At 42.5% G+C, this 22,767-nt stretch overlaps 1 protein-coding gene across 1 annotated transcript in view; it reads right to left on the reverse strand.

Moving 5' to 3' along the window:
- Positions 1-639: 639 nt before the first annotated feature.
- Positions 640-22,767, reverse strand: part of TBX1 (T-box transcription factor 1) — a 46,909-nt gene continuing 24,781 nt past the window's right edge. Inside the window, exons 5-7 of the mRNA XM_070762734.1 lie at positions 17,643-17,710; positions 16,254-16,354; positions 640-7,955 (exon numbers count right to left, since the gene is read on the reverse strand). Coding sequence (XP_070618835.1) covers positions 7,507-7,955; positions 16,254-16,354; positions 17,643-17,710 — 618 coding nt within the window. The 3' untranslated portion in view covers positions 640-7,506. The remainder of the gene's footprint in view (positions 7,956-16,253; positions 16,355-17,642; positions 17,711-22,767) is intronic.

Below are 22,767 nucleotides of genomic sequence, written 5' to 3' on the forward strand. Positions count from 1 at the left end.
TTATAATTCAAAGTATTAGATATAATGTAATGAGCTACTGAGAATATTTCTAGTTCATAATTCCAATATAGATCTACCGTATACCCGCCTGCCTTTTCCTTTCCTTTCTTTTCTTCTTTCTTTCTTTCTTTCTTTCTTTCTTTCTTTCTTTCTTTCTTTCTTTCTTTCTTTTATAGTTTCTGTTTGTTTGTTTGTTTGTTTTGTTTTGTCCTTGTTTACTGTTAAATGCATATTGTTTAGGCCATAATGTGATACACAATCTTTGTTTCTTAATCACCCAATTCTTTTCTTTTTTTCTTCTGTATCTTGACATGTTTACACTGTTATTTGTACTTAAATGTATTCATTGTATTTATCCTTGTAAATAAAAAAACTTTATTAAAAAAAATTAAATTGCATTTTAAAATTGGATTTGCACACTGTTTATGCCGTTGTGAGCCACCCCGAGTCCTCGGAGAGGGGCGGCCTACAAATCTAATAAATTATTATTATTATTATTATTATTATTATTATTATTATTATTATTATTATCACTCTTTGAGTAGGATAGGCAGTCTCTAAATTCGATCTATTAAAATATAAAATAAATTAGAATTTTGCATCCACATGGACAAAAGAAAGACGAAATAAAGCCAAAACTCAGAGAAATACTGTTTATAAATGTCATTGCCTGCCATCTTCCCTCCTCCCGTTCCCCCAGTGTTATCTACACATATCTACAAATATCTACAAATTATCTACATATTTTGCAGATACGATTCTTTGGTTCCCCTCCCCGGTTTTTCCCACTTTTATTTCTTATTTTACACAGCAACTATAAAAGCAAAACAAGAACCATCAGGAACTGCATACGTAATCACTTTGGGTGGGGTGGCGGGGGGGGAGGAATAATATAATATCAATAAATATACCAACGTCACAATCGGTTTTGACGCAAACCTTTGGCACTGAACCTTTCCGTGAGAGGCAGAAATCCTTCCACAACATTTGAGATCACAGAACAACAACAACAACAACAACGACAAAACCCCAAGAGAAAAGGGCTCTTCTCAAAGTTGCAATGCGTTGCAGGACAGCAGAATTCTTCCCAACGGATTTTACATAGATGCTTCCAAGAATCCTACAGTGAAATTTGTTTTTAATTTTTTTTTTCATTTTCTGTTGTACGTTTTTACCGCATGAAGTTTGCCAGGGGCTGCAAGTTTCCCCCCCCCCCTGCTTTTGCCACTAATCTAAGCCAAATAAAACAATGCAGAAACATATTAAAAGGCTACTGCCCACACCTGCCCTTGAAGGCAGCCCCCAAAATATCACGCCTGGCTGCCGATATTATCCTGAGACTTTAAGCCTCTGCATCTTGGGGGCGGTGGGGTTGGGGGGAAGGAGAGAGGCAAGAAATACCGACTATGAAGAAGAAGGAGGAGGAGGAGGAAGGAGAAGGAGGAGGAGGAGAAGAAGGAGGAGGAGAAGAAGAAGAAGAAGAAGAAGAAGAAGAAGAAGAAGAAGAAGAAGAAGAAGAAGAAGAAGAAAGTCCACCCACATGAAGAATTGTATTGATTTACAGAATCCCAAGTGTGCACCAGCATTGTGAGGATGGAGATAATGGAAGTGCTGGGCAGCTTCTGCCTTTGAGGATAAGAACATCAATTCAAGACCAAGCGGATTTCTCATCCTTGTGGTTTTTGCACCAAAAACTGTGTGTGTGTGTGTGTGTGTGTTTGTAGATTGAACAGCTTGGGTTGTGACACCTCTTCCCACCCACACACTCACCCCTAACCTGGCCAACTTTCTCTTAAGGCAAAGGTTTATTTATTTTTGGTAGTATACATAGATATAACGCTGTTTATATACATGAGATGGGTACTAATAAGAGGGGAACATTAGGACAGGGATGGTAGGCACCCTGGTGCACTTATGCACGCCCCTTACTGACCTCTTAGAATTCAGTGGAGGTCAACAGTGGATAGTCTAAGGGTAAAGTTTTGGGGGTTTGGTGACGAAACTACAGAGTCAGGTAGTGAGTTCCATGCATCAACTACTCAGTTACTAAACTCATATTTCCTGCAGTCGAGTTTGGAGCGGCTTGCTTTGAGTTTGTGTCCGTTGTGTGCTCATATAGTCGTTGAAAGGAAGGACGTTGTAGCAGATTATTTTATGAGCTATGCTTAGGTCGTGTTGAAGGCGATGCAGTTCTAAGATTTTTAAGCCTAGGGTTTCAGGTCTGGTGGCGTAAGATATTCGGTTGCGAGTAGAGGAGTGGAGGGCTCTTCTCGTAAAGCATCTCTGGGCACTTTCTAATGTATTTATGTCCAAAATGCAGTGTTTGTTCCAAACAGATGAGCTGTATTCAAGGATTGGTCTGATGAAAGTTTTGTATGCACTGGTTAGTAGTGTGATATTATCGGAGAAGAAGTTACGTAAGATTAGATTAATAACTCTTGAAGCCTTTTTGGTGATGTTGTTGTAGTGGGCTTTGGCACTTAGGTCATTTGGTATGAGTATTCCAAGGTCTTTTACAGAGTGACGGTTATCTGCAAGGTCTTGTCTATTCAGCTTGTATTTTGAGTTCTGATTTTTTTTGCCAATATGTAGGACAGAGTATTGATTGAGATTTGGAGTTGCCAGATGTTTGATCATTCTGACACAAGGTCAATGTCTTTTTGGTGGGCAGCAGTGTTATCGGTAGTGTTGAAGAGTTTTACATCATCGGCAAAGAGAACACAGATGCTTGTAATGTGATCGCAAAGATCATTTATATAAGTATGAAGAATGTTCGTCCTAGTACGCTGCCTTGGGGTACACCACTGTTAACAGGAACAAGATTACATAGTGTGCTTGTCTGTTGATAGGAATGCAGTTATCCAGTCATGTAGGGGTCCAGCGATGCCGTAGATTTTCAGTTTTAGAAGTAGTTTATTGTGAACAACTGAGTCGAAGGCTTTACAGAAGTCTATGTAAATTGCATCTATTGATTTGCCCTGATCGAGATGTGTCGTCCATATGTTTTTGCAGGGTAGGTGTTTCAGGTTACAGGATAATTTTTTTCTGAAACCAAATTGTTTGTTAGAGAGTAGGCTGTTAGTTTGTAGGTGGTGGGTAATGGATTGGTTTATGATTGATTCCATGACTTGGCATAGAGAAATGTAGTTTTCTACTATACTGGGATCTCCTTTATTGAAGATGGGGATGACTGTAGCTAGTGACCATAGATTTGTAGGGAACTGGTCCTGAAGGATTTTTTAAAGATTACACTTAGTGGTTCAGCTATGGCTGTGGAGAATTGTTTTTAGGAAGTATGCACATAGTCCATCAGGCCTGATCAATAGAGAAGCTTTTAGGCCATGTAGTGCTTTTTCAACATTGTCTTCAGTGAAGTCTATTTATGTTAAATTGTTGTGAGTATTTGAGCCATTGCTATTTAGCAAAGACTGAGCCAAATAATATGTTGAAGAGGTTAGCTTTGATTGTTTCATGGTAGCATTCTTTGTTGTTGGGTCCTTTTAGTGTTGGGATTGGTCTCGAGTCCTTGAGTTTGTCATTTACAAAGTTGTAGAAGGCGCTGTTGGATTTGTTGCGCAGGAGGTTTTTCTTTTGTTTGTTGTGATAATTGAAGCATTCCGTCTTTATTTGGTGGCATATTTGTACTGGGTTTTGAAGTTGTCTACATAGCTTGTTTTGTTTTTTCACCAGAGGGATTGTTTTTGGAATTGTAGCTTCCTTTGGTTATGGTGGTTATTTCATGGTATGTGTAGTCCGATTATTCTTTTGACTTCAAGCAAGACCTTATAGAGGTCATCAACAGCGTTACAGCCACAGAGTAGAGTTTGCCAGTCAAGAGTTGAGAGATCAGCATCTATGAGTTCATAGTTGGCTTTTTAAAAGTTGTAATTGGATGTCCCATTATTAAAGTGATTCTTGCAATGGTGTAGACTGAGGCTGAAGTCTATCATGCTGTGGTCGCTGTTGGAAAAGGGTTCTTTTATTTGTAGTCCATAAGTTGCACTTTTGCTGTTGCAGAATATGTTGAGGCAATTGTGGAATCTAGTCACTAGTTGGTCGAATCCCAGATTGGTAACAGCATTGTATAGGGTTATATGGATGGATTCAGTCATGCAATTCTTTAGGATCCAGTTAATGTGAGGTAGATTGAGATCTCCAAGAAAGATAATGGGGTATGGGCAGGAAGCTGCCCACTTTAGCAGTGTGGTTAATTTGTTCGCATGTGTGATGTCATAGTCTCGGGCTCTGCAACAAAGTAGGAAGCAAAGTCTGGCATTTAAGGATAGATCACAGACGATGGTTTCGGGAAGGGTGAGATCATGTGTAACTTGGATATTTTTTAGGTTTAGTGTCTTTTTGTAGAATATAGCTACTCCGTCTCCTCTGCAGGTTTCACGCTCAGACCAGAAGACAACGTAGTTTTTTGCTGGGATGGTGGAGTCACAGACAAAAATAATGTCGAAGGTATCAGTGTTTAGTAGTAGTAGGAATTCAGACATCTTGTTAATGATGCTTCTTGCATTGATTGCATTTGAGATTAGTATAGGATCAGATTGAGGGAGTAAGGGGCGTGCTTTCCTAGTCTTGGTTGGTGGTATGTGGGGTATTGATTTGTTGTTGGGAGGATGGTGGGTTGGATGTCATGGGATGGATTGTGAGTCTTGTTTTTTTATGCATTTAGCATGGTAATGGATGTATAAGTTTATAATCTATGTATAAAACTTGGGCAACTTTAAGACTTAAGGGGACAATTCTGTTCAAACTTCTGAACGGAAGATTTGAGTTCCAGGAAACACCCAATCCAAAGAAAATGTTGGTTTTATTCCAGTTTGTGGGAGGGGGGGTTGGGGCTAGAAGACCTCCAAGATCCCTTTCCGCCAACGGCTGCTTACGAAGAATCCTAAACCGCGTCTCAAGCCTACTGCCCAAAAATAAATAAATAAATAAAGACCCTGGACCTACTCAAGGGCTTTTTTGCTGTGGCCCCTTCTTTCTCTTCTACTTCTCTTCTACTTCTATTCCCCCCCCCTCTCTCCTATTGGTGTCCACCGGCCCTAATTCAATGTTGGGATGAAGAATACAGATAGTCCTCAGTTTACGGCCACAATCAACCTCCAAATTTCTGTCACTAAGCGAAGCAGTCACGAAGTGAGCTTTCCCTCCCCCTGACCCCCATTTTGTGACCTTCCTTTGACTAAGTTAACCACTGTAAATGTTATGCTCGGAATGCCGTCGTTAAGTGAATCTGGCTTCCCTTTGATTAGGTTCGTCAAAAGGTTCCAGCACCAGGACCAGGGGTGATGCTACCAGTTCGGCCCGGTTCAGGTGTACCGGTGGCAGCCGCCAACGGCTTGGCGAACCGGTAGTGGCAGCTGTGGCAGGCTCCGCCCACCCACCCGGACATTGCCATTTTCTGTTTTTTAACCCTCTGCACATGCGGAATGCTTTCTGCACATGTGCAGAGGGTGAAAAAGGGAGTAGGACGGTAGCAAAGTGCACTCTTCCAAAACAGTAGGGAAGGTTAGATTTTACCGCTGCCCGGAACTCTACAACCGTCATTAATACGGGATTGGTTGACAACAGTGATGGCCTCCCGGTCGCCGGTGCAAGCAGTGCAGTCCTGGTGACCAGCGCGGGTGTGGTTCTGTCTGGTGTGCATGCGCCGATGTGACATTGGGCTTCTGCACATGTGCAGGAAGAGAAATCTCAGGCGAGGATGCTCATGCACCCAAGGTTTCTCCGAGTCTTCGGAGAGGGGCGGCATTCAAATCTAATAAATTGAATTGAATAAATTGAATTTTGCCAATTTTGCATGTGCGGAAGCAAAAAACCGTCAAAAACCAGCTAAATCTTGTGCACGCAAGAGTCTTCGCCCACGATTTCGCTTCTTGTGCATGCGCAGAAGCTGAATCTTGTGCGGTCACACTGATGCACACGTCAGGGGTGTGGAGATACATGCGCATCTCAATTTTTCTTACCAGGGTGGTATACCGGACCATTATTATTATTATTTATTAGATTTGTATGCCGCCCCTTTCCGTAGACTCGGCAGCATCCAGGCAGCAGCCCACTACTGGTGGCCAAGCACCTGCATTTTGATTGCTTTGACCCCGGGGATGTTTACAAAGGTCGTAGGCGTGAAAAATTCATGGAATCCATGCTTCTGGTGGGTGGAGTTGGCCGGGCTTTCTAAAACACTTTTGTTAGTGCCAATGAGGATTCCAGAATTCAAGGACCTGGTTGGCTTGGAACCAGCTTGAAACGGTGCCATGGATCAGGAGGGGTTGTATGGCAGGGGACCAAGAGATGCCACTGACCGTCGGCATCTCAGCACCCACACCCTGCCCATGCTAGTCATGTGCTAAGCACACGCTCGTGCATGACAACTGGCTCTAGGTCAGGAGGGGCCTTGCACTTCTGACAACCATCACCAGCTGTGCCTGTCACTCGGCAGAAGGACCCCTTCCCGGGATTGTAGGTGGCTGACCTTGGTCGGATTAGGGTAGCATGCAGGAAACTGCCTTGTTCCAGCACACAGGTAGTCCTCAACTTACAACCAGGAAATGAGCCCCGAATTTCCGTTGCTAAGTGAGATCGTCATTAAACGGAACTTGCTTTTGCCTTCAGAAGTTGTAGGAGCTTCATCACTGGAAGCTTTCAAAAAGAGACTGGACCACCATCTGTCAGAAATGGTGTAGAGTCTCCTTCTTGGGCAGGGGGACTGGACTGGATGGCCTACAAGCTCCCTTCCAACTGTCGTTAAGCAAATCTGGTTCCCCCACCCCGCCATTGACTACTTGGAAGTTGGCTGGGAAGATTACCAATGTCCCTCCCTTGACAACGCAACGGTCACAAATGCATCGCCACGCGCCCGAATTTTGATCCCGCGACTATGGAGTGGTTAGGGGGAAGAACGTTCAGAGGTCACCCCTTTTTTTACCCCAAGGCCATCGCAGCTTTGAAAAATCAGCAAAGGAAGAACAGTTCTAAGTCAAGAACTACCTGTATATAGCTGCATCAGCACTAGAGCACCCAGGTAATGACCTCCGGACGCTTGGTAGGTCACGCAAAAGGGAAAGGAATTGCAGCTGCACATTTGCAACTCAAATTGCAAGGTTGAGTCAATTGCAAAGTTGAGTCAATTGCAAAGTTGAGTCAATTGCAAAGTTGAGTCAATTGCAAGGTTGAGAAGAGAAGAAACTGCCTTTCTAGCCCCACATAAAGCGAGTCCGAGAGAACGCCAGCCTCACGTCACTCCACCTGAGCCAAATATCACATTCCCTCGCCACCCCGATGGAAAACCACAACCTGAATCTTGACCAACATGTTCAACAACAGAACCTGGTGGAAGGATGGTGCAAAGAAGAAAACCGTGTGGACGTGGGACGATGGCGGATCCCCACCCCATCCCAAATTCGACAAAACAGGACACGCTTCCCAAACGTACTGAGCAATTCACACCATGCAAAGAGTCGGTCCGAGCCCGAGGAGCGTGCATCGGAGACGTTATCTCGGTCCGTAGTCGTAGGTCGTGGGTGCACTGGCGGTGGAATACATATTGGCGGCTGCTGCAGCTGCGGCGGCCGCGGCAGCCGCAGCTGGATTCATGTGATGGTGGTGGTGGTGGTGGTAACTGTGTCCTCGGATACCGGGCAAGGCGTAAGGGGCTGGCCGGCTCTTGGCGCCGAGATAATGGTCATAAGCAGAGACCGGATGCTTGTAGGGATGGTGATGGAGCGGTTCGGAAGCAGAGGGGTCCAGCCGCAACTCGTGATGGGGGGGACTAGGCCGACTTCCAGCTGGACTAGGGAGTGGGACCAAGCCACCTCCACCAGGAACCGGGAGCGCCGGACTTAACACCCGAGACATGAGCTGCTGGTGAGTTGGATCGGCGTGGAGGGGTGTCCCACCACCAGCGGATTCCCGTTCGTATTCCCGTCGACTCTCCACTAAATCTGCAGCACATGATAGAAGAGGAAAGGGGAACAGGGGAGAAAGTATAAGAAGGGGTCAGGTAAGTGTGACATCTCCAGGACTTTAGGTAGTGGCCGCTGTGCTGTAAATATGTAGGACAGGGGTACTCCAAACGTGGCAATTTTAAGACTTGTGGATTTCAACCCTCAGAATTCCTCAACTTTGCAAAGACAAAGTAGAATCTTAGAATAGAATAATGGAGTCGGAAGGGACCTTGGAGGTCTTCTAGTCCAAACACCTGCTTAAGCAGGGAACCTTACACCACTTCTGACAAATGGTTATCCACACCATCTTCTTAAAAACACCCAGTGCTGGAGCATTTACAACTTCTAGAATCTAGAGGCAAGTTGTTCCACTGATTGTTCTAACTGTCGGGAAATTTCTCCTTAGTTCTTAGTTGCTTCTGTGTGCTTTGTGAAAATAGCTTGACTTCCTCTGCTTTGTGGCAATCCCTGAGATATTGGAATAAAGCTAGCATGTCTCCCCTAGTCCTTTCTTTCTTTCTTTCTTTCTTTCTTTCGTTCGTTCGTTCGTTAGTTAGTTAGTTAGTCCAATACACAATGAGGGTTTTAGTGGTATATATCTATATACACATAGTAAAATACATGATGAAGGTTATAGAGGAGATATAGTAAAATATTTCTAAGAAATAATAGAAAAGAAGATATAGTAATAGAACATATCAATGAAAGAATAGAAGAAGAGATATAGGAATAGAAGAAAGGTATAGGAGATATAGGAGAACAATAGGACAGGGGACGGAAGGCACTCTAGTGCACTTGTACTCGCCCCTTACTGACCTCTTAGGAATCTGGATAGGTCAACCGTAGATAATCTAAGGGTAAAGTGTTGGGGGTTTGGGGATGACACTATGGAGTCCGGTAATGAGTTCCACACTTCGACAACTCAGTTACTGAAGTCATATTTTTTACAGTCAAGTTTGGAACGGTTAATATTAAGTTTAAATCTGTTGTGTGCTCTTGTGTTGTTGTGGTTGAAGCTGAAGTAGTCGCTGACAGGCAGGACGTTGCCGCATATGATCTTGTGGGCAATACTTAGATCTTGTTTAAGGCGTCTTAGTTCTAAATTTTCTAGGCCCAGGATTGAAAGTCTAGTCTCATAGGGTATTCTATTTCGAGTGGAGGAGTGAAGGGCTCTTCTGGTGAAGTATCTTTGGACATTTTCAAGGGTGTTGATGTCTGAGATGCGATATGGGTTATAAACAGATGAGCTGTATTCGAGAATGGGTCTGGCAAAAGTTTTGTAAGCTCTGGTAAGTAGTGTGAGATTGCCAGAGCAGAAGCTACGTAGGATTAGGTTTACAACTTTTGAAGTTCGTCAAACTAAACATGCCCAGTTCCTGAAATGGTTCATCATATGTTTCAGTCTCCTGTCCCCTAACCATCTTTGTTGCTCTTCTCTGCACTCTTTCTAGAGTCTCCACATCCTTTTTTTACTCTGGTTATCTTTGGCCTGATCCAGCAAGGATGATTCTTAGGATAAGCCCATGCACTGCGTTAAGCCATAATCCAAATTCATTCCACATGTGTAAATGGCACCGGAGCAGGGTATCTACGAGACCGCCTTCTGCTGCACGAATCCCAGCGACTGGTTAGGTCCCACAGAGTGGGCCTTCTCCGGGTCCCGTTCAACAAAACAATGTTGTTTGGCGGGGCCCAGGGGAAGAGCCTTCTCTGTGGCGGCCCCGACCCTCTTGAACCAACTCCCCCTGGAGATTAGAAATGCCCCCACCCTCCTCGCCTTTCGTAAGCTCCTAAAAACCCACTTCTGCCGTCAGGCATGGGGGAACTGAGATATTCTTTCCCCCTAGGCCTTTACAATTTATGTATGGTATGTTTGTATGTATGTTTGGTTTTACAAATAAGGGTTTTTTAGCTGTTTTAGTATTGGATTTGCATGCTGTTTTTATTACTGTTGTTAGCTGCCCCGAGTTTGCGGAGAGGGCCGACATACAAATCAGATAGATAGATAGATAGATAGATAGATAGATAGATAGATAGATAGATAGATAGATAGATAGATGATGGATAGATACATAGATGATAGATAGATAGATAGATAGATAGATAGATAGATAGTTAGATAGATAGATAGATAGATAGATAGATAGATAGATAGATGATATAGATAGATGATAGATAGATAGATAGATGATAGATAGATAGATAGATAGATGATAGATAGATAGATAGATGATAGATAGATAGATGATACATAGATAGATAGATAGATAGATAGATAGATAGATAGATAGATGATAGACAGATAGATAGATGATAGATAGATAGATAGATAGATAGATAGATAGATAGATAGATGATAGATAGATAGATAGATAGATTATTATTATTATTATTATTTATTCGATTTGTATGCCGCCCCTCTCCGAAGACTCGGGGCGGCTCACAACATGTAACAACAAATCATAAATAATCCAACAGTTTTTAAAATGTTTAAAGATTTAAAAGACCCCATATACTAACAGACATACACACACGCATACCATATATAAATTAAACATGCCCAGGGGGAGATGTTTCAATTCCCCCATGCCTGACGACAAAGGTGGGTTTTAAGGAGTTTATGGAAGGCAGGAAGAGTAGGGGCAATCCTAATCTCCGGGGGGAGATAGATGATAGATAGATAGATAGATAGATAGATAGATAGATAGATAGATAGATAGATAGATAGATGATAGATAGATAGATAGATAGATAGATAGATAGATAGATAGATAGATGATAGATAGATAGATGATACATAGATAGATAGATAGATAGATAGATAGATAGATAGATAGATAGATAGATAGATAGATAAATCCAGGTGATGACCTGAAGCACGTTATTCTGTCCGATATCCTGCCCCACTATTTGAGAAGCACTGCACTCACAGAATCTTGCAAGATTGGAAAGTATTGCCCGTCTCCTTCGCTTCTACTCTCCAGAAAAACTAAGGGAGGGTCCCTTCTGAATTCTCCCCACCCACCGTCTCTCCTTCTGTGGGCTGGGAAATCTTGCCCGGGCTGTTTGTTCAGTCTGCAGTTCTTCCTCCTCCTTCAAGGTCATTCTCACATACCATTCTCTCTAGATAGCTACAAGTTCCCCTTCACCTAGGCTTAGGAATTTCTTGGCGGGTCTCCAGCGTTCCCTGGGTAAACCAGACAGGAAACCTGTCTCGATGAACTAAACTTCTACTTTATTGTAAAGTTACATTAACGGCATCTCACAGGCCTGAGTTGCCTGAGTAATTAAGGTGAGTCCTTCCTAAATTTCCTCCTCCGGTTGTTAATCCACAGGGGGGCCTGGGGCCCTCGTCGGATTGTGTCCTAGGCAGCATCTTGTCTCTTTGCCTCCCAAGCTTACCCTCATACCGTATTTTTCAGAGTATAAGTCACACCTTTTTCCTCCCTAAAAGAGGCTGATAATTTGGTGCGTCTTATTCACTGAATGTAGTTTTTCCCCCTTTTTTTCTCAACCCTAACTAGCTGCTAACGATCTCTTTCTTTCTTTCTTTCTTTCTTTCCTTTTCTTTCTTTCTCTCTCTCTCTCTTTCTCTTTCTTTCTATCTCTTTCTCTTCCTTCCTTCCTTTCTTTCTTTTTCCCTCTCTCTCTCCCTCCCTTCCTACTTTTTTCTTTTTGGCAACTTATCCTTCCTTCCTTTCTCTTTCTTCTTTCTTCCTTCCTTCCTTCCTTTCTTTCTTTCATTTTCTTTCTTTCTCTCTCTCTCTCTTTCTCTTCCTTTCTTCCTTTCTTTTTCCCTCTCTCTCTCCCTCCCTCCCTCCCTACTTTTTTCTTTTTGGCAACTTATCCTTCCTTCCTTCCTTCCTCTTTCTTTCTTTCTTTCTTTCATTTTCTTTCTTTCTCTCTCTCTCACTCTCTTTCTTTCTCTCTCTTTCTCTTCCTTCCTTCCTTCCTTTCTTTCTTTTTCCCTCTCTCTCTCCCTCCCTTTCTTCCTACTTTTTTCTTTTTGGCAACTTATCCTTCCTTCCTTCCTTCCTTCCTCCCCCCCCTCTCTCTCTTTCTTTCTTTCTTTCTTTAAAAAAGTTGAAGTGTTTAACATTGTATTCAGCAAAAGATCCCGGCTCCTGAGACAAGGGATTTTGACTTTGATAAATCGACTGGAGTTGAGTGACACGTATGCACACGCCTGAAATTTTTGCAATTGTATAACGCTAAACAAATACAGGCTTTTTACACTCTTCTTTATTTTAATAGGCTCAGAGTGTGCTGGGAGAAAGGGCCTCTCTCTTCTTCTTTTTTTGTCTCTTTTCCTGACCGACTGTTTATTCTGCGTAATGGAAATGGAATCAGCGAGGAAGCTTAAATAGATATCTGGGGCAGGTTTTGGAGGAGGTAAAAGACAATTACAGGGTATTGTGGGTTTTTCTGTCTTCTTTCCTCCTTTCTTTCTTTCTTTCTTTCTTTCTTTCTCTTTTTTCTTTTTTCCTTCCTTCCTTTCTACTTTTTTTTGCAACTTCTCCTTTCTTTTTTCATCCTTTCTTCTCCTTTCCTTCCTTCCTTCTTTTTCTTTTTTGCAATTCTTCCTTCCTTTCTACTTTTTTTGCAACTCCTTCCTTCCTTCCTTCCTTCTTTTTGACAACTTCTCCTACACTCTTCTTTTCTTGGTTTGTTCAAGAAAACTGCTTACATTATACAGCCAGCCATTGTGGAAACACTGGGAAGTTTACAAGGTAAATTAACAATAAAAAGATACAAAAAAGAAAATGAGTCATGTTTAAAGTGAATTGGTTGTAAGTTTACACGGGAGGCAAAATAAAAAAATAAAAAAATAAAATCCACCAGCGGGTTGCATCAAAGCCCTGAATATTTGATCCAGTTAAAGTTTGGATTGAAATTCCAACTGTAGTTGTATATACATTGGAATATCAACTTAATTGTCCTTTTAGGATTAATGGGGTGAAATACATCTGGCTGAGTTCGAAGCCAGCTGCTTTGTTCCAGTTTTGCTGGAGGGATCAGATCGGTGGGTAACTGAATGATCCATTAAGAATCTCATGAACCCCAATGAGCCACAGGATCAGAGATCTTCCTTAAAACTACAACGTCTCTATGACAGGTTCAGCAGTTCACTTAGTGAAACATAAAAACATAGAAGATTGACGGCAGAAAAAGACCTCATGGTCCACCTAGTGTGCCCTTACACTATTTCCTGTATTTTATCTTAAGATGGATATATGTTTATCCCAGGCATGTTTAAATTCAGTTACTATGGATTTACCAATCACATCTGCTGGAAGTTTGCTCCAAGCATCTACTACTCTTTCAGTCAAATAATATTTTCTCACATTGCTTCTGATCTTTCCCCCAACTAACTTCAGATTGTGCCTGCTTGTTCTTGTGTTCACTTTCCTATTAAAAACACTGCCCTCCTGAACGTTATTGAACTGTTTAATATATTTAAATGTTTCGATCATGTCCCCTCTTTCCCTTCTGTCCTCCAGACTATACAGATTGAGTTCATTAAATCTTTCCTGATAAGTTTTATGTTTAAGGCCTTCCACCATTTTTGTAGCCCGTCTTTGGACCCGTTCAATTTTATCCCTCTCTTTTTTGTAGGTGAGGTCTCCAGAACTGAACAAAGTATTCCAAATGTGGTCTCACTGGCGCTCTATACAACAGGATCACAATCTCCCTCTTCCTGATTGTTATACCTCTAGCTATGGAGCCAAACATTTTACTTGCTTTCCCTACCGCCCGACCACACTGCTCACCCATTTTGAGACTGTCAGAAATCGCTACCCCTAAATCCTTCTCTTCTGAAGTTTTTGCTAACACTGAACTGCCAATACAATCCTCAGATTGAGAAATCCTCAGATTGAGGATTTCACTCACAACATTATTCCTCCAAAGCAGGATTCTTTATACCAGGGGCCAATGATATCTGCTTGTTAGAGAGCTGGGGATTTAGAAACATAGAAAGATAGAAGACTGACGGCAGAAAAAGACCTCATGGTCCATCTAGTCTGCCCTTATACTATTTCCTGTATTTTATCTTACAATGGATATATGTTTATCCCATGCATGTTTAAATTCAGTTAGTGGATTTACCAACCATGTCTGCTGGAAGTTTGTTCCAAGGATCTACTACTCTTTCAGTCAAATAATATTTTCTCACGTTGCTTTTGATTTCCCCCCAACTAACCTCAGATTGTGTCCCCTTGTCCTTGTGTTCACTTTCCTATTAAAAACACTTCCCTCCTGAACCTTATTTAACCCTTTAACATATTTAAATGTTTTGATCATGTCCCCCCTTTTCCTTCTGTCCTCCAGACTATACAGGTTGAGTTCATTAAGTCTTTCCTGATACGTTTTGTGCTTAAAACGTATCAGGGAAAACTTTATTATTATTATTATTATTATTATTATTATTATTATTATTATTATTATTATCATGTCAGTACAACACAGCAAAACGAGATCACTATGCTGGATTTCGTATTTCATCACCAGTCGGGTGCTTCCCAAGCACCTAGGACTGCGTGATGTAGCGGCGAATTATGTTTGCCGATTTTTATTATTTATTATTTATCTATTATCTATTATCTATTATCTATTATTTATTATTTATTGCGAGGTAGATTCAGGGCGCTAGGTGGAGATACAGCTAATTGGATCAATGTTGCTCCCCACCCTAACCCAACCCACACCCCTGCAAGTCAAAGCTATTTACAGAGCTGGCTGTCTTGGGAATTAAGTCCTTTTCATGAGTTGGCAAGGGGATGCATTAAGAGCAAAATCCCCACCACCACCACCACGAAAAGAATAACCAGAATCAGCCCAGGAAAGCACAATAGAAGATCAGCCGCTAAGAGCCCAATAAAGAAGAGCGAACTTCCATCTCTAAATCCTGGTTAGACGTTCGGCTCTTTGTGAGCAAAATGTTTTTCTTGTAATCCTCTAAAGCAGGACTGGCCAATTGCCAAGCTCTGTGTCTTAACTAGTCAGCAGATCTGGCGGTTCATCGCATTTAATGGCGGGCTCCTATGCGTCACTCTCCCTTAAGGCCCAAGGGTGCAATTGCGGAGGCCGAGAACGGAGAGTGGAATCCTGCATGGGAGGGCTGGAGTGGACTCTGCGGGGGGTCGGTCTTAGGGTCCCATCCGCAGAACAGACGTGGCTGGTTTCGTGGGGGCTGATGGCACCATCATGCTGCTTTGCATTTTAGGAGGCGTTGCCTGAAATCCATGTGAATGTGGCAAAGGTTTGAGTTTGATACTTTTAAAAGGATTGTATGTGGCTTAATTTTTGATTGGGAGCTGCCCAAAATTGGATAGGCAGATATGTACATGTATGTACATAAGTGGATAGATGAGAGTAAGAGAGAGGTGTAGATAGACAGACATAAAAGTAGGTAGGTAGGTAGGTAGGTAGGTAGGTAGGTAGGTAGGTAGGTAGGTAGATAGATAGATAGATAGATAGATAGATTAGATAGATAGATAGATAGATAGATAGATAGATAGATAGATAGATAGATAGATAGATAGATAGATAGATAGATAGGGTAGGTATAGGATGGTGATGACAGATAGATGATGGATGGATGGAAGGATGGACGGACAGACAAGGAGACATTCATATAGATAGATGATAGATAGATGATTGATATACAGATAGATAAGCAATAGATATAAGATGATAGCGATAGATAGATGTTAGAAAGACAGACAGATAGATACAGATAGAGATAGTGATAGAGATAGATAGATAGATAGATAGATTAGATAGATAAATAGATAGATGGATAGATAGATAGATAGATAGATAGATAGATAGATAGATAGATAGATAGATAGATAGATAAGGTAGGTATAGGATGTTGAGGACAGTTAGATGATGGATGGATGGAAGGATGGACCGAAAGACAAGGAGACATACATATAGATAGATGATTGATATACAGATAGATAAACAATAGATATAAGATGATAGCGATAGATAGATAGATAGATGTTAGATAGACAGACACAGAGAGAGATAGAGAGATAGTGATAGAGATAGATAGATAGATAGAGAGATAGAGAGATAGCGATATATATATATATATATATATATATATAGAGAGAGAGAGAGAGAGAGATGGAGAGATAGAGAGAAAGAAGATAGATAGATGATAGACACACAGACAGATAACCGGAATCATAAGGAAACGACAAAGCTCTCCTTTATGGCTACTGTTTTCCTGTCCAGCTGGAACCATCACAGGCTCAGAGTGCAGGTGGGAAACTATGGACTCACCTTTATCAGTTCCATTTTGGTGCACTGGGGAAGACACAGGATTTCTCGACCGAGCAAAGGCACTCATCAGAGGGAGGGCTCCTGGTCGGTGATTCCTAGGCCTGTTATGGGGGGGGGGGGGAATCAGAACACTGTGATTGTACAGAGGGAGAATACCTACTCATCTCTACCTATGACTAAAGAGCCAAAGTGGCACAGTGGTTAAAGTGCAGTACTGCAGGCTATTTCTGCTGCCTGCCTCCTGTCTACAAGTTGGCAGTATGAATCTCACACGCTCAAGGTTGACTCAGCCTTCCATCCTTCCGAGGTGGGTAAAACGGGGACCCAGATTGTTGGGGGCAATAGGCTGAATCTGTAAACCGCTTAGAGAGGTCTGTAAAGCACTATGAAGCGGTATATAAGTCTAAGTGCTATTGCTATCTCTTGCTTCAAACTTCTTGCAAAGGGATGATCTATTTTTGTAATTGCATTGTTGTAGGAACAGATTAAATCCCATATCTGAGTCCAGCCCAGGATGGACCAATTAACTAATTCATTAGTTAATACTTAATTAATTGAAGGACAATGGATCAGTGGAAGGGCTCGCCTTCAAAAGTGGTGCGTTTTCCATCACTGAAGGATTTTAAGGAGAAATTGGACAACCATTTGTCTGAAATTGCATAGGGTGTCCTGCTTGAGCAGGGGGTTGGACTAGAAGACCTCCAAGGTCCCCTTCCAAACTCTGTCATTCTTTTTTTTTTTTTGGTATATTTTTTTTTATTTTTCCCCCCATAGAAACTTTTTCAATGCATTACAAAATACCTTCTATTCGTGTTACATTAAAAACAGTATCTCATTAGTTAGTCATATATAATCCTCAAAATAAATTTCCAATTCCAAATGATTTACTTTCGGTACATATCAGACTCCCAAACCTCGACCTCCAATTTTGACATCTAGATAATCAATTTTCTTCTAATTAAATTCACCATTAAGTTCCTTTTAGCAATGTTAACTCATTATACTTATCATCTTGCAAATCTATATAAGCCGTTGTGCCTTTTTCCACTTCTTATACATTTTTCTTTAAAAACAAAAACCCTTATATAACCTTCTCCTAATTAATAAAAATAACGAAATATAAAAAAGACAAATCCACACATCTACTATTAAATTTTTTTTAAAAAAAACTGTTACCAATCCAAGCTTTCAAACCTTACTTTGTTATATATTTATATAGTGTATTTTTTTTTAAAAAAAACCCTGACTTTAAATCCAATTTCTATTACAAATTCATATTAACTTTTCTATATTTTCTGTTAATATTCCGTAGTCAATTAATATCCAAACTCTGTCATTCTGTATTCTGTTCAACATTGTGGAAAAGGAGAACAAATTCAACAGGCTTACCAATCTTCAGGATCGCAATCCCGGAATCCTTTTGCAAATGGATTGCTGGCGATCTTAAGCTGGGTGATCTGAAGGAGAGAAGGAAGAGACATGGATTTGGAGTCATTTTTACAACGTCCTTGCCACCGTTGTTAAGCGAATCCTCTAGGCCAGTGATGGCGAATGTTTTTTTTCCTTGGGTGCCGAAAGAGCTTATGTGCGTGCTATCACACATGTGATACAATATTAGTGTTATGCCTCACAGGGCTTTAGAGCCCTCCTCTCTTAGGGGTTTACAAAGTTTACAATAGGTGGAGGGCTGTAAAACGCTGTGAATTGGTATAGAAATCTAAGTGCTATTGCTATTCCTTCCTTCCTTCCTTCCTTCCCTCCATTTACATCCTTCCTTCCTTCCTTCCTTCCCTCCATTTGCATCCTTCCTTCCTTCCTTCCTTCCTTCCTTCCTTCCATACATACATACATACATACATACATACATACATACATACATACATCTATCCACCCTTCAATGGTGCTCGAGTTAGTTAGAGCAAACTAACTTGGCCCACTGATATGAGTTTGATCCTAACTGGTGCAAGGGTTGTTTCAGCCTCCCATCCTTCTGAGGTTAATAAAATGAGGACCCAAATTGTTGGGGGCAATTGGCTTACTCTCTGTAAACCGCTTAGAGTGGGTTGTAAGGCATTGGGAAGCGGTATATAAGTCTAAATGCTGTTTTCCTTCCTCCTCCCTCCCTCCCTCATTGATCCTTAATTACTTTTAAAATAGAAAATAATTAAATAGAATGTTTTTACCCATAAACACTTTAATCATTTTAATCATTGTCTAGAACGGAACTTTTATAGCAATTAAAGAAAACTGAGCTACTTGCCTAATCTGTTATCATACTGAGCTTTGTGGGTTTGGTACAAAACCTGAAAACATTACTGTGCTCCCCAACAAATAGTGCCGTCTATCATTTGTCCTTTTTGTGGCTATTCCAATAATGGGACTTAATCCACTGAAAAAGGAATGCAAGCACCAATTTGAAAATTTATCTTGGTCGGTAAGCCACTCTCACCCAGTCACATGACCTTTAAGCCATCCCTGGTCACATGATTGTCAAAACCACTCCCACCTTGTCACATGGCCGGCAAGCCACTCCTACCTGGTCACATGACCCTCAAGCCACACCCACTTAATTAGGCACACCCACAGTGTGGTAGTAAAAAAATTTCCAGCCCTTCACTGCTCCCATCCATCCATCCACCTACCCATCAATGCCGCCCAGTGGCTAGAATGGAGTATTGCATGCTAACACTGCTCACAGCCAGGAGTTCGATCCTGAATGTCTCAAGGCTGACTCGGCACTTCCGTCCTCCTGAGTTTGGTTAAAATGAGGACCCAGATTGTTGGGGGAAAGAGGCCGACCCTGTAAACCGCTTAGAGAGGACCGTAAAGCGGCATATAAGTCTAAGGACTGTTGCTCTTGCTCTTTTACGTCTAATTCTCAGCACCGGGACAGAGGCACCTTTTAAAACTTCACTATCTGTTTTTGAAAAGCAGAGATTATCTGCAAAAATATCCCCCAGACCATCACTGCGGAGTATTTATTTCATTCGCAAGGAGGTGGGGGAAGACTGAAGGAGGGAGGGACCCCCCCCTTTCCTTTATAACCACTTTTATATTTAAAACAAATCCAGGGACAAAGTATCATGATTGTAAGTTTCCGGAATGGGTTGAAAAACAAACTTTAAGCCCCTCGGTGACAGTTCAACCCTTGGAGGTCAAAGTGATAGAAAGCAGAAGAGAAAAATAAGCAGCTGTTGGAAGCGATCAGAGAAATGCCAGCCTGGAAAAGGCTTCTTAAAGGGACAGCGTCCCTCAAGCCTTGCTTCTATTTGCCCCCACCCCATTTTCTTGGGGGCTCCATCGCTGCTCCTTCTCTGCTCCTTCGCCTACTATGGGGGGGGAAATTCTTCTCCTCTTCCAACTCTCCTTTGTTGTTGAAATACAATCTTCTACTTTATGAAAAGAAATATCCTTCTCTTTTTTTCTTCATTGTTATGAAAACATTTTCTCCTCCTTCTCTTCCGCCTCCTTCTCCTGCTCTTCTCATCTTCCTCCTCTTCATTCTTCTGAACTTTTCTCCTCCTCCTCCTCCTCCTCTTCCATCTTCTCTTTCTCCATTAATATGAAAACATCTCCTCCTTCCCTTCCTCCTCTTCCTCCTTCCTCCTCCGCTCTCTTCTTTCTCCTGCTCTCCTCTTCCTCCATTACTCTGAAACCTTCTCCTTCTCCTCCTCCTCTTCCACCTTCTCTTTCTCCATTAATATGAAAACATCTCCTCCTTCTCTTCCTCCTCTTCCTCCTTTCTCCTCCTCCCTCTTCTTTCTCCTGCTCTCCTCTTCCTCCATTACTCTGAAACCTTCTCCTTCTCCTCCTCCTCTTCCACCTTCTCTTTCTCCATTAATATGAAAACATCTCCTCCTTCTCTTCCTCCTCTTCCTCCTTCCTCCTCCGCTCTCTTCTTTCTCTTGCTCTCCTCTTCCTCCATTACTCTGAAACCTTCTCCTTCTCCTCCTCCTCTTCCACCTTCTCTTTCTCCATTAATATGAAAACATCCCCTCCTTCCCTTCCTCCTCTTCCTCCTTTCTCCTCCTCCCTCTTCTTTCTCCTGCTCTCCTCTTCCTCCATTACTCTGAAACCTTCTCCTTCTCCTCCTCCTCTTCCACCTTCTCTTTCTCCATTAATATGAAAACATCTCCTCCTTCTCCTCCTTCTCTTCCTCCTCTTCCTCCTTTCTCCTCCTCCCTCTTCTTTCTCCTGCTCTCCTCTTCCTCCATTACTCTGAAACCTTCTCCTTCTCCTCCTCCTCTTCCACCTTCTCTTTCTCCATTAATATGAAAACATCTCCTCCTTCTCTTCCTCCTCTTCCTCCTTTCTCCTCCTCCCTCTTCTTTCTCCTGCTCTCCTCTTCCTCCATTACTCTGAAACCTTCTCCTTCTCCTCCTCCTCTTCCACCTTCTCTTTCTCCATTAATATGAAAACATCTCCTCCTTCCCTTCCTCCTCTTCCTCCTTTCTCCTCCTCCCTCTTCTTTCTCCTGCTCTCCTCTTCCTCCATTACTCTGAAACCTTCTCCTTCTCCTCCTCCTCTTCCACCTTCTCTTTCTCCATTAATATGAAAACATCTCCTCCTTCTCTTCCTCCTCCTCTCTCCTCCTTCTCTCCTCTTCTTCCTCCTCTTCGCCCATTATTCTGAAGCCTTCTCCTTCTCCTCCTCCTCCTCTTTCACCTTCTCTTTCTCCATTAATATGAACACATTTTCTCCTCCTTTTCTTCCTCCTCCCCTCTCCTCCTTCTCTCCTCTTCTTCCTCCCCTTCGTCCATTATTCTGAAACCTTCTCCTTCTCCTCTTCCTCCTCCTCTTTCCCATTAATATGAAAACATCCCCTCCTTCTCTTCCTCTACCTCTTATTTATTAATTAGATTTATTAGATTTGTATGCCGCCCCTCTCCATAGACTCTTCCTTCTCCCTCCTCTTTCTCCTGCTCTCCTGTTCTTCCTCCTCTTCATCAATTACTCTGAAATCTCCTCCTCCTCCCTCCCCCTTCTCCTGCTCTCCTCTTTTTCCTCTTCTTGCTAGATTTGTCCATTATTCTGAAATCTTCTCTTCCTCCTCCTTCTTCCTCCTCCTTTCCTCCTCTTCCTCCTCTTTTTGTTATTCTGAAAACGTTTTCTCCATCTCCTCCTCTCCTCTTCCTTCTCCTCTTTTTCCATTATTCTGACATCTCCATCTCCTCCTCCACCTCCTCTTCCTCAAAGAACATGGTTACCATTTTTCTTATGTGCAGCAGGAAAAGATACACCTTCTTTCACCTTGGGGCCTGGATGGGTGTCAACAAACTCAAACTCAACCCAGACAAGACGGAGTGGCTGTGGGTCTTGCCTCCCAAGAAGGACAATTCCATCTGTCCATCCATTACCCTGGGGGGGGAACTATTGACCCCCTCAGAGAGGGTTCGCAACTTGGGCGTCCTCCTCGATCCACAGCTGACATTGGAACATCATCATTCGGCTGTGGCAAGGAGGGCGTTTGCCCAGGTTTGCCTGGTGCACCAGTTGCGGCCCTATTTGGACCGGGAGTCACTGCTCACAGTCACTCATGCCCTCATCACCTCGAGGTTCGATTACTGCAACGCTCTCTACATGGGGCTACCTTTGAAAAGTGTTCGGAAACTTCAGATCGTGCAGAATGCGGCCGCGAGAGCCATCGTGGGGCTTCCTAGATTCGCCCACGTTTCTGCAACACTCCTCGGCCTGCACTGGCTGCCGATCGGTTTCCGGTCACAATTCAAAGTGTTGGTAATGACCTTTAAAGCCCTACATGGCATTGGGCCAGAATACATCTGGAACCGCCTTCTACCGCACGAATCCCAGCGGTCGATAAGGTCCACAGAGTTGGCCTTCTCCGGGTCCCGTCGACCAAACAATGTCGTTTGGTGGGCCCCAGGGGAAGAGCCTTCTCTGTGGCGGCCCCGGCCCTCTGGAACCAACTCCCCCCAGAGATTAGAACGGCCCCCACCCTCCTTGTCTTTCGCAAATTACTTAAGGACCCATCTTTGTCGCCAGGCATGGGGGAGTTAAGTTATCTTTTCCCCCTAGGCCATTACAAGTTATGCATGGTATGTTTGTGTGTATGTTTGGTTTTTTATAATAAGGGTTTTTTTAGTTGTTTTTATTAATTGGATTGTTCATGTTGTTTTACCACTGTTGTTAGCCGCCCCGAGTCTGCAGAGAGGGGCGGCATACAAATCCAATAAATAATAATAATAATAATTTGATGTGCACTTCTGCAGATCAGATTCAAGGAGAGCGCTCTCCCACCAAAGCAAGAGATTTGTAGTACACCAGGAGATCACTGGCAATCTTTCTCGCCCTACCCAATGGGGCATTTCTGAAGAAATTTACTCACTACCTCTCCCCCAGGCATCTTTCAAATGTAGCACAGAACCCAAGATTTATTTTCTTTTCTTTTTGTATTTCCACCCTAATGGACAGCTCTGGGATTTTCTGGTGGTCTCCCATCCTAGTTCATCCCTGCTTTTGAAAAACACATTGAAAACCAGTTCAATGCTGCCAC

This window comes from Erythrolamprus reginae, chromosome 10, assembly GCF_031021105.1.
Source record: "Erythrolamprus reginae isolate rEryReg1 chromosome 10, rEryReg1.hap1, whole genome shotgun sequence".
In the NCBI taxonomy this organism is placed as follows: Eukaryota; Metazoa; Chordata; class Lepidosauria; order Squamata; family Dipsadidae; genus Erythrolamprus; species Erythrolamprus reginae.